This window comes from Dromaius novaehollandiae, chromosome 23 (genome assembly GCF_036370855.1).
Source record: "Dromaius novaehollandiae isolate bDroNov1 chromosome 23, bDroNov1.hap1, whole genome shotgun sequence".
In the NCBI taxonomy this organism is placed as follows: domain Eukaryota; kingdom Metazoa; phylum Chordata; class Aves; order Casuariiformes; family Dromaiidae; genus Dromaius; species Dromaius novaehollandiae.
This window is the reverse complement of record NC_088120.1, coordinates 9401572-9413710: the sequence shown is the minus strand read 5'-3', so window position 1 is coordinate 9413710 and position 12139 is coordinate 9401572. Positions and strand designations below refer to the sequence as shown.

At 46.5% G+C, this 12139-nt stretch overlaps 1 protein-coding gene across 4 annotated transcripts in view; it reads left to right on the top strand.

Annotated features, from left to right (window-relative positions):
* CSMD2 (CUB and Sushi multiple domains 2) overlaps nucleotides 1-12139 on the top strand; it is a 326291-nt gene that overhangs the window by 259730 nt on the left and 54422 nt on the right. For all 4 annotated transcript variants that reach the window (XM_064525206.1, XM_026104637.2, XM_064525207.1 and 1 more), the window contains 5 exons: nucleotides 2145-2263; nucleotides 2355-2424; nucleotides 5180-5296; nucleotides 6252-6461; nucleotides 8376-8564. In XM_064525206.1, coding sequence (XP_064381276.1) covers nucleotides 2145-2263; nucleotides 2355-2424; nucleotides 5180-5296; nucleotides 6252-6461; nucleotides 8376-8564 — 705 coding nt within the window. The remainder of the gene's footprint in view (nucleotides 1-2144; nucleotides 2264-2354; nucleotides 2425-5179; nucleotides 5297-6251; nucleotides 6462-8375; nucleotides 8565-12139) is intronic.

Genomic DNA, 12139 nt, shown 5'->3' with positions numbered 1-12139 from the left:
CGGGAGCTAGCCTGGTCTGTGTGCAGCTCGCAGAGAGATGGCCTGGCTCCTTTCCTGCTTTGGTAGCAGTGAAACTGAGCTGATGAGGGATGTGCTGGGACTGCTGTCTCTGTTCATGCAGTCTTCCTCAGGGCAATGCAAACATAATTGTTTCTTGCTGGACACAGAGTCTGACGATTGCTTCTGATCACAAATCTCGTCTTTGTCTCTGAAGCCAACCAGTGTTCTGTTTGTGTTTTCTGAAGCAGCAAATAGATTTGAAAGTGTATTTCATTTTGTAAAACGTCCACGAAAATGGCTTAGCTATTTGACTGAAGGGGCTGTGTGTGCTTCCAGAGGGCCAACTGGTACTAAGCTCTCCAGGTTTTACTGTGCTTGCAGATTGGAACCATTGCATGTTAATGGCTCAGACAAACCAAGAGGATTTGGGAGAGGGAGTGTGTCCCAGTGCGCTCTCCAGAAGCTGGGGAGATGGGTGCTGTTGTATAAATCCACTTGCTGTGACTTTGTTTCTTTTGCATTTCTGTTGTAATTGATGAGTTTTTTGAGAATCAAATTACCCTACAGCAATGATCATCTTCGGGTTTTCTTAGGTCTTTGGCTTGTCTGGCTTCTTTGGTTTCTTTGCTGAGAAAATTAGTAGGTGTTGATTTCAGGGCAGCTTGAAATAATTATATGTTTTTGCTTTGCTTGTCCCACTGGAATTTCACAGCTCTGGGCCCCATGTTTCGTCTCTGTTCAGTTAGAGATGCTGCAGGGAAGTTGCGAGAGACGAGCTACAACACTGAAGTACATGTACCCCCACCCCCCACCGCCCCTTTCTGCCTTATTGGATTCCTCAAGGAACAGCTCTTATCTCTACATGTTCAAAAGCCACAGTGGAGCGAGAAGAATTCAGGACTGTGTGCAAGTCAGTGGCCACTGATCTGAATGGGAAATTATTTAAAGCTGTTTTTTCTCTCTCATCTCTCTGAAGGTCAAGCAATACAGCCATGCGTGGGGAGGAAGTACATGTTTTTTGGGTTTCAGAAGGAAAGTCACCATCACACACTCGCTTGTTTCTTTTTCTCCTCTGCCTTTGGCTCAGCCTCCAGATTGTCGGGTTTAAGCAGAGCATTAGCCCTTGGAAGGCTGCGGAAGGTTATCTTTTAGTGGCAGCTGCTGGCACTGGGAGCGAGGGAGGCTCCGGTGGGTGCGAGGTGGCTGCAGACGGCGGCTGTCTTTGTTTTATCTCCGTTTGGCGTTGCAGAATGAGAAGAGGGTGGCATGCATATAAAGGAGAGTCACCTGGCGAGTGACTTTTGGGGCTGTTCATTGGGTTTGTAGCAGGATCTTCCTAGTTGTAATTGTAGCTTGGATGGAAATGGGTTTGAATGAAGTTTTCCTAGGTATTTTTATAAGGCGCTGTCAAAGACTGGCCTCTCTTACTGCTGCTTATATCACACGATAAATTCATTCTGGAATTGAAAACGAGGAGAGCAGGGTGGGGGAGTGGAACTGCGCTTCTTCTATCCAAAAAGGACAAATTACAAGCAACAAGTAAAATATGCCCTTTATATTGCAAGCATGACTCAAATAAAATGGAGTTCATCTAGCAAGGGACAGCGGGGATAGTTCCCATGCTTTCCATTCTTTTATCAGATATTGCCTGACTGGTAAAGGAATATATGATATAACCTGAATACAAACCTCCTGGGGAGAGTTAGTGGCACGTGTTTTGATTTGTGAATGTTTGAGAACGGAACGGTCTTTGCTTTGCGAGTGGACATACCGTTGCAGACATAGCTCTTCCATTGAGTCATTAAGGTTCGGTCAAAAACATTTTCCCCCACCAATCCCAAAACAATACTTGACACCTTTGTATGTTAAAAATAGTGTGTTCCAGGTAAAGCGGAGGCACTAGATGTGAATACTTCCAGATTCTTGACATATCCTATAAAACACAGGGGAAAACAGTGTGATTTGGGGTGGCTTCCTATGGAGACCCCAAAAGCCACAGGCCTTTCCCGCCGGATGTCGGTGGTGGAGGTTGTTGGTACGCGGTGGAGGCCAGGATGAACTGCAGGTTGGATTTTCATTCTTTCTGCCTTCATTGTACACGCCACCCTCTCCCTGGAGCATTCATCTTGCTCTTCTCTTCCCAGCTGTTGGCCTGTCCAGCTGCCCAGAGCCCCCCGTTCCTGGGAATGGCCTGAAGATTGGAGAGCGGTATTTAGTGAATGATGTTGTCTCTTTCCAGTGTGAACCAGGCTACGCACTTCAGGTATTGAAAATTTTCCAGTAAAAAAGGAGAACAACAAGCACTCGGGAAAGAAGGAGACTCCAAACTGTGTCTTGTTTTCTTTCTCCTTCAGGGGCACTCTCACATCTCCTGCATGCCGGGGACTGTCCGCCGCTGGAATTACCCACCGCCGCTTTGCATCGGTAGGATTATTGCTCTTTCTTAGCTGGCAGGTATTTATAGCACCTTTTCAAAAATCTGCGTAAGTTAGCTGTTAATGAAATGGGGAAAACCTAATTGCCCCTATTGAGCCAGTCACATTGTTGCTGCAGGACCTCTGGGAGTTTTCTCCACCTCTTCCATCTTCCAGTGCCCCGACGCACTCCAGCGCATCCATCTCTTTTCCCATACCAGAACTAGAGATATAATGGTGCTTTAAAAGTGGCTGTTACAAACCAAGGTATACTGCAGTTCTTGGTTTTATCTTGGTAGTGCTATGGCAGCACAGCAGCCAGGGACACAGAACGGGAGGTTTATTTTCAGACGGGTCTCTTTTGCTCCTGGCCCATGGCAGGACGGTTCCTGAAGCTGCAGCGAGGACAGGAGTTCTGTTTGCAAAGAAATGAGTTTGAGAAATTCGAGTTTGTTCTAAAAGCAAGATAGAGCATGAAAAAAATCCTTCATTACTTGCAAAGGAAATTTCAACAACAGTGTCCCAGTGGGCTAACCAGAACGCTTTATTTTGAATGTTTAAAATTTGGTTGTAGTGTAAAATGTAAATGCAAAAAAGATTTCCTCAACAAAAATTCATTTAAAAGGGAAGTCTAAAACTCCTTTATATTGAAAGCAGATTGTTTTTTATTGGTTGGGGTTTTCTTTCCATCTTAAGCAAAATTCCATGGACTGTTTTATGAAACGCGTCTTGATGTCACAGGAACTGCATTTTCTACTGGAGCCTGATTTCCTCCCAGTACCTCCAAACCACAAAACTTGGTGCTTTGCTATAACTTTGGTGTCTAACAGGTCCTGTGTGACCGGTAAGAGGCAGGTTGCTTGCCAAAAGAGCTGTTTGCCTGTGACACGCTCTTAGGAGAAGGGCTATGGCTGCCAAGCGTGTCGGGCCGTAGGAGAAAGGAACTGGGCAGCTGGTTTTCACTGGGGAAGGAGTAAGCGGTGGTGAGGAAGAGACGCAGGAGTGAGGGGAACTTGCTGGGAGTTTTGGGGTGATTTTCAGGCAATATTTTCTTTTTAGCAAATCTAGATGTTTAATATTCATATTCCACATTTTACAGCTTTGAGAGAGACATTTATGCATTTAATAGCTTTAGTTAATGGTTATTTCAGGCTCCTGCTGTTCTAGCTTACATCATTTTGCTTTAAAGTAATTATAAGAGCTAATGACTCTTTTATCCGATGATCTGCAGGCCGGCAATAAATACAGAGATAGTTACAGCAGAAATGACTGAGCTAAAGGACTCGTGCCAACAGGATTTGCTCTGAAAGAAATCAGAAGCCCTTTAGCTCAGCATCAGAGTTGGGGGATTCCAGCACGGAGCGGGAATCTCACTATTATGCTGTGTCCTGGGGGTTGATGACCAGATGAGCAACTCCAAGTTTCCTTCTTTCTTTTTTTAATCGGGTGCCAGTCACCTAGTTCAGTAGGGTTTTGCCTGGTGAGCTGAGCCTCCTAGGCACTATCCCAGTATAAACACTAGTGGGACTTAATTCAGATTATCTGGGTTTGGACAGCCACGACAAGTGCAGGGGAGCAAACACCCATCCACCTGTCTGTCCACATCTTTCATCTTACCTCACACTCGACTGAGAAAAGTCTTACAGCTTCAGAAAAGCACAGACACTGCTGCGCAGGCAGATCATTGTGAGTGACCATCCTTTTTGCGGAAGCTGCGGGGTTGCGGGAGCACCCCGTGCTAACAGTCTTGGGACTTGTCATTTTGTGCTAATTGCTCACGAATGCGTCTAAACGTCGTCCAGACCGCTGCTGGCTGGCGTCCTGCCACACCGGAGCCCAGTTTCACTTGCTGCCCTGCTCAGAGCGCATCCCGCTTCCCCGGCGGATTGTGCCGATTTCCTTCTGGTCTGTTTCATCCAGATGCTTGGCTCCTAAATAATTTAAGAGGAGATCTATTAAAGACCCATTAAGAGGAAAAAGAAAGAGAAAACTTCTGGGAAAAGCCTCGTTAGTAACAAGTACATGCCTAATGAGATATTGGACAAAGGGAGTCTGTACCTTCGCCGTCGGAACCCGTTGGCAGTGTGAGCAGGTGTATTCTGTAGCAATGCATTGCTTCCAGTAACAACGTGGAGGTCATCCAGACAAAAGCCTGAGAAGATGCTATCTGTGTTTAAATTGTGTGTGATACCTTTTGTAAATATATTTTGTGCTACATCATCTATGGATCGTTTCTTTGTAGGGAATTTACTTCAGTCAGTGCGCAAACATGCTGTTCTATATTTATCAGTAATTGCCGAGAGATTGACAAGTATAGCAGTCAAGGTAGAACAGTTAACCGGAAAAAGAAGTAGAGGTTACTGGAGTCAAAATAAGATCAGTCTGTTCCTTTACAGTAATTTTTGTGGTAGTTAAAAATTCAAATAATTGCCGTGTACATTATCTGTATTGCTACAATATCAATGAACAGAATAGACCAGCCATCTCTCCTCTTACATCTTAGCAGCTTAGATCTGTCATTCCCACTCTGGTGGCCAAAACTGGATCTCTAGATCAAGGCTTTTGAGCTCCAGAGGGCGGGAGGAAGGCACATGCATTAGTAATGTGGCCAGAGCAGTGCCTGGCAAACTCTCTGCTAGTTCCATAGCAGGCGGGTTTTTTTCCTCGTTTTTAACTTGTTTATTTCCCAAATGGGTGGCTGGCCACGGCCGTCATCCAGAGAGACCTGCAAGTGATCCTTACCATTAACGCTGTTGCTTTTTCAGCCCAGTGTGGAGGAACAGCAGAAGAGATGGAGGGAGTACTCCTGAGCCCTGGCTTCCCAGGAAACTATCCGAGCAACCTGGACTGCACATGGAGGATATTGCTGCCAGTGGGGTTTGGTGAGACAGCTGATTTTGCTTTGATGCTATCATAAAATAGATGATAGGAAGATAAGAACCCTGTTCAATCAGTAAAGAGTCTGTGCTGAATGCATTACCTGCCAAGATGAGTTACAGAAATTCTGTTGTTTGACATCCTGATCACACTTCCTATTACAGATGCGCTTATATGGCGCTACAAAATGATAAATACTTTATTAAAAGGTGATTGCAGGTCGCTGTGGAATGTAACAGATTGATACAGATTAATTGCCATGCCTCTGAACCAGTTATAATATCCTCTATTAGTGTACTTGTTTACCTCCCCAACCTGGAGTATTCACGTTTGTAGTAGCCTTAAAACATCACTAGTGGCTTCATCCCTTATAAATGTAAACAGTGAGCAAAGTTTGTGTCAGGCAATATCTTACCTCAGCTAGGGTTTGTGCAGGCATTGGCACATCTGAAATTAGGATCTTCCTGCTGTTAATAAGAGAGAAATTTGGATGCCTGCAGCCCAGCTCTTCTCCAGGCTGGCCTCATCAGGGTGCCTGATTGCCAGGAGGCTGTTTGCTGATAGGCGAAAGCTCGCACACCTGGAAGACCTCCCTGGGTTTCTTGAATTAACGCTCTTCCTCTTGGTGTAGCTGCGCATCTGCAGTGCGCTACTGGTGCAGGAAAACACCTGGCTCGGTCTAGCCTGTTGCCTGAGCTGGCTGCACAGATTGGCAAAGAGGTTTGGCCATGCAGTGCTGTGCTTGCCTTCCTAATTTCCGTGGTGTGAGGCAGAGGGAGAGGAGTGCACAGGAACTGCAGCAGCATGAAACCACGCGGCCTGAGCTTGTTTGAACCTAGCAGAACCCATATACCTAGCAGTACCCCTATGCTCAACAGCATAAAGGCACCCTTACTGCTTGAGTGTGCTGGGCATCACGTGAGTAGTGCGGATGTGCAGACTGTTTGTTCTTTCTCCCAGGTGCTCACATCCAATTCCTGAACTTCTCCACTGAGCCGAACCATGACTTTGTCGAAATCCGCAACGGTCCGTATGACACTAGTAACGTCATTGGGCGGTTCAGCGGCACAGAGATCCCAGGCTCCCTCTTGTCAACGTCTCATGAAACCACCGTGTACTTCCACAGCGACCACTCTCAGAACAAGCCAGGCTTTAAGCTGGAATACCAAGGTAAGGAGGCCCCCGAACAAGCAGCAGTGGGACAATCCTGTCCCCGGGTGCTAATGATAAGGGCAGCAGGGAGGGTAAAAGGCAATGTCTGCTAGCCTGTTGAATTAATTCCATGAGGACTTAATCCAAATGAGTGAAAAGGTGTTACACAAAGGCCATGCTTAATCCTAATAACTGGGATCTGTTCACCCTGACTTATGCCTACGGCAAATAGCATGTTCCTCGAGTGCTTTGTGACAGTGAAATGCCTTTGAATTAATTCCAGCCAGATTGACTTAGATCTTGGCTCTCTCGACTGTCATGTGCAAAAAGAGGAGCCCTTAGCAGCGATGACTTTGCTCTGGGATTTTGCAGCTGCTTTTCGGTCTTAGTTGCAACCGAGTCCTGTTTGGGCATTCCCAGGCACATTCCTTCTTTTTTAGCTGTAATGTACCCTAGTCTTATGCTGAGGCAGGGTGGAGGGGAGCAGGTTACTTATTAGTAAATAGCCAAATAATATACCGGTGGGGCTGGCACAGAAAGCTGGAGTGGAACAGGGAAATAAATTGTTGCTAAGTTCAAAAGATTTCCTCAGTACATTTTTTGAGATGATGGAGTGGAAGTGCCTACAGTCTTTTCTAACCTGAGTCCTCAGACAACTCCCCGATTTTGAATGTTGTCCTCTGGACAGCAACTGCCTCAGTCTCTGGCACCAGCCTAGCAAGACCCTGTAAGTGCTTCTTTTACTGGATTTGCTGCTCTTTGAAGGTGCTGGATTGACAGTCCTGGCTAGCAGCTTCCCTCTGCTTGTCCCGCTGTAGCACACGCAGCATGTGAACATGCTGCATCCCTCACTTGTGAGAGATCTCCTGACCTACTGGTTCCCCAGCTTTTGCTGAGACACTGCTTTATTGCTGCAGCATGCTGGCAGCTTCACTGGAAGGAGCCTGAGATTTAAAAGGCAGGGAAGCCGAAACATATATAGGACCAAACCAGCTGTTTCGTGTCAGAGCCTGGGGGAATGACAAGAATCCAGCTCGCAGAGCAGCTGTGTGCGAGGCTTTGCGCTGTTGGCAGAGGACGTGAACTTTCAGCCCTGCATGATCCACAGCTCTGCCTTGACTAGTGTCTTTACAAAACCCTCTGGTCTTCTCTGTGTACCTGTCCCTGGCATATGGGAGTGTGAAGGAGCAAGTGATCCCAAGGGGAGATGGTGTTCTTCATAGTGAAGACAATTAGGACAGACTTTGATGTGTGGCAGCTGGGAGCCGAGCGATCCAACTGTTGCACAGGGGAGAGATCTGAGGAGTGGGGAGGATGGAGCGTGTATCTCCATCCCTGTGACACAGCCGAGGGCTGGCAGAGGGCTGACTCCCCAGAAATAGCAATAAAAGCCGCTACTCATACTTAATTGAAAACATTAATTTTGCCTTGGCTGTCCTGTTCATGCACCATATAATTCATGCACTACTGCACAATTTAGGAAGCAATGTGCTCTGTGAGGCAGTCTGGGTAATCTCATGGAAATTGCTATGCAAATTAGCTGTAACAGGGCTGACCAATAATTTATAATGCCAGGTGGAGCATGTTAGCCAATTGATTTGCATTTGTCATCAGGACTGTCCACATTTTGTTGAAAAACAGTGCAGATTTCCCAATTAGAAGTGAGCTGTGGAGTGGCTCCGAACACAGGCCTCCGAGAGACTCCAGAGGACCAAGGTAGATGCTGGTGTTCACGACTGAGGCTACCACAAAGCAGCAGCAGGATTTTTCCTCTCCCTCGATGCAGATGTTTGCATGGTTCATTAAAGTTTATCTCCTTCAATTAAGTCGTCATGTGAGGGGGAAGTAGCCAAACAGGCATGGTGAGTGTACTATTCCTGTTTTTATGAGAAAATGTGAAGTATGAAACATTCTTCCTTATTCTTTTTTCAGCCTATGAGCTACAGGAATGCCCTGACCCTGAACCTTTCGCGAATGGTGTCGTAAGAGGAGCCGGTTACAACGTGGGCCAGTCCATCTCTTTCGAGTGTCTTCCTGGATACCAACTGATTGGTCACCCTGTCCTCACGTGTCAGCATGGCACCAACAGGAACTGGGACCACCCCTTGCCCAGGTGTGAAGGTATGGCTTTGGGGTTACACTGAGAGCACCCGCACTGGCCTTTCTGGGGAGAAGAAAGGCTTCAGCTCTCCACTTTGTCCTCCTTTTGAGTCATTGTTTTGTGAATGGGCTAAAAGTTTGTCTGGAAACAAAAACATTGCTGGAGGTGAGCACTTTGAATAAAGCTCTGACCCCTGAGATGTTGAAGCATGCTAGACTCAGTGAGTTGATGTTCAGCAGGTTTCAGTCTAGTCGAAGGGAACAATTTGGGCAGTTCAGAATCAGGGTTCATCTTTTAAGGTGGAGTGTTTGAATTTTACAGTATGGGTGAGGACTGACTTGCTCTCGATCCCCCTGCTGATGTCAGTGGGAGCTGCGCTGAAGGAATGAAGCAGTGCAGGGTCATAACAATAATAATTGTCTGCTTTATTTCTTCAGCAGTGTTCGTTCTCCATTGATTTAGCATTTTTAAGTAGCTGATCCGCAGAGCTCTCCTCCTTCCCTGAGGCTCTAAAGGGCCTTGCAGGTACTAATTCTCTAGTTGATCCAATTTCCCCATGCGTAGGGGTCGATGTTGACTTTCTTTATAGCTAGATGGAGAAAAACTGAATCACAAATGGTAAAGTGAGTTTCCCAAGCTTGCTCAGGAACTCAGTGGCAGATGAAAAACTCAAATCAAGACTACATCACTCTTCACCCCCGTTTCTTTGGGGAACACAGAAACTATATCGCAAATCTTGTCTGCAAGCTCTTTGCAAGTGTGTTTCCCGGAGAGCTCTCCCTGCTCTCTTGCATGGCAACTGTGGCATCTGTCTTCCATGCTTATGCTAAAAAAAAAAAAAAACCCCAACTGTGTTGATTTATTGGCCCTGTGAAATGACTGCTAACGCTTCATCAGGTTTACAGCTCACAGAGTCAGCCTTCTCTGCCTGGTTTTCTTTCTCGTTTTTGACTTTCCCCCTTTCACCAGCCTGCTATTTCATGCTGACATTGAGCATGATTAGAACAGTGTTTTATTGTCCAAAGTAAGGTTTTTGCCTTTTACGAATTCAAACAACTGTCATAGTCAAAACTTCTGTGATGAGCCACTGTACCTGAATAATTAGGTAGAGAAAAGAAGCTTTGATCACCCTTGCTCTTTGTGTGTGCAGCCTCTCCTGCTGGGCTGCAGCGCGCTTAATAGTCCCTGCCATGCCGGATCCCAGTGAAAGACCCTTGCAGCTGCAGGGACTTGTAGCGTGGGAGGACTCTGTTCCTGTCAAGTCTCCTTAGTGTGGTGATGATGGCATCTCCAAAATGATCCGGATGGGAGTTCTTCAGAAGCCTTGAACAGGGGCTCTCCTTTCTGAAGGCGGTGTGCATTACGAGGACCCCAAAGTGCTAGAGAGTGGATATACCTCCTAGACAAAGCTGAAATACCCAGATTCTCTTTTCAGACTCCAGCAGGGCTGATTCAGCCTTTCATCCTTTGGACCAATGGACTGAGGTTTTGTGTGGTTTACTTTAGAAGGGTCTTTCACATGAACCCTTAAGAATTTCAAGGCTGCTTATTGAAGATTTCCCACTGCACCTCCTCTGAGCACAGACCTTTATCCCAGCCTCCCCTACAGCACTTGGTCTGAAAGAGCTGTGCACTGGGGAGAGAGAGGGAGGTGTGATATTGTTCCTTTTTTAAGTCCTAACTCCTTGAACTGCAGAGAACACAAAATACAAAGAACCGGATCATCAGCTGCTCTTTAACTGACTCCAGTGGTGCAACAGAGATGTGCAGGAGCTGAGAAACTGCCTGCTTGCTGAGTGCTCAGCCCACTAGATGCTGAGCGCTGCTGGTGGGGTTAGCGTGGCAGAGGTGGCAGGATTATGCCCTTGTTTACCTAGGCATCAGCTTTGCCAGCTACAATCATCCAGTCCTTCCTTCTTCGCTGTGTTTCTTTAAGTAACTGGCATGTTCTGCAGCACTTCTGATAGCACAGTGGTGTGAAGGGTACGTTTTGGGCCGTTTGCTTTTTCTTCTCTGAGTGCACATCCATTGGGCTGTTAGTGTTGTTAAAGTCATTGTAGAACTTTCCTCTTCTAGCTGTTTCCTTAAATGCCGCCAAGCTGGGTGGTCCATTTTTGCCCAGCAGCGAGCAGTGAGGACTCGCTGCCGTAGGCTAACGGCCTCACCTTTCCCCTGCAGGATGCAGCTGAAAGCTCTTTTAATTAAAAGAGAAGTTGTAATTCTAAAATAAGTGTATAGAGGCCAAAGTTTCCAGCACCTCTTCAGGGAATTTTCCCAGAGATCAGCAGGCTGCCTGCTGCTTAGCAGAGCAGAAAGGAACCAGGCCCCCAGGTTCCTTGGAAAATGAATGTATGGATTTATATAAATACACATGCTTTTTTCAGCTCGACAGACCATGCGAGTAAGCAGAGCAGAACTAGGCAGTAAATATATTGGGCTTGGCTCTAACCTCACACCTGGCACATCAAGTCAGGTCCAGGGTGGTACAAGTCTGTGGAGCTACTCTTGTGTGAAAAGCACAGGCGCAAAAGGAGGATCTGGCCCAGGACATGTAAGAGGTATGAACGACGCTGCATGGATGGGCGCAGATAGTGCAGTAAGCTCTCATCGGGAAGCTTTCTTGCTGTACTAGCATAGCACTGAGCCTGAATTAATAAGTCATGCAGGGAGGGAAAATGTATTAACCTAGGCCTAGGACTAGGGTAATACAGCTACGTGGCTTCTAAAATCAGGCCAGCGCGGGCAGAGGACACTGTCTATGCACATACCTTTGGTTCCTGCAGGTCGCCTGCAGCACTCTGCAGATGTTACCATTTCATCTGAACTTCCATGCCAGGGAGGCCCAGAAGCTGATGCTTGCACCTGGGACTTTTGGACCTAGAGACCTGCCGTGGCCCTCCTCCATTACCTTCAACAGGATGTCATCTTTCTGTCCCTCTTTTTGCTGTCCAGGCTGTTTAAAATTGTCTCTCTTTAGTTTGCAAGTTCACTTAGGCCTGTAAAATACCTAGTGCAATAGAACTGTCTTCTTGATTAATGAATTGGATGCTGCTGTCATACAAATAAATCATCTTTCCCCCCCTGCTCAGATGCACTCTGTGAAAAGCCAGCTGCTCTGTGGGTCTGGTCCAGGCCATGCTGTATGAACAAGGGGATGGATTTGCCCACTGGTGTGATCTGGTCAGGAGCTGTATTTTCTATGCATGGGTGCAAACAGCTGGCGTAGCCCAAATACTCTCATTAGGGCATAAGATGGAGTTTATTCATGCACCTGGCTATCAACATCCATTTGAAAAGCCCTGATAGTCGCCTTTCAGCTCTGAAGCATTTAACGAGTTTATTGTAATGGAATTAAGTTGAAAAGGTTAGATGTAGTTGTGACAGATCTGAATAGTTCAAGGCAAGCTAAACCAAGCTTTTGGCTTTGGATCCACCTGTGTGCAGAATTGCTATCTTTTTTATCCAGCCCAGCTCTTAAATCACTGTGTGCCTTTGCTGAGAACATTTCTTCTGTGGTGTTCTGCTCACTACAGATCATTCAGGTTTTCTGGCAGCAGTTCAGGCCAGTGCCATGCAAAGGGACTGGATCTGAACT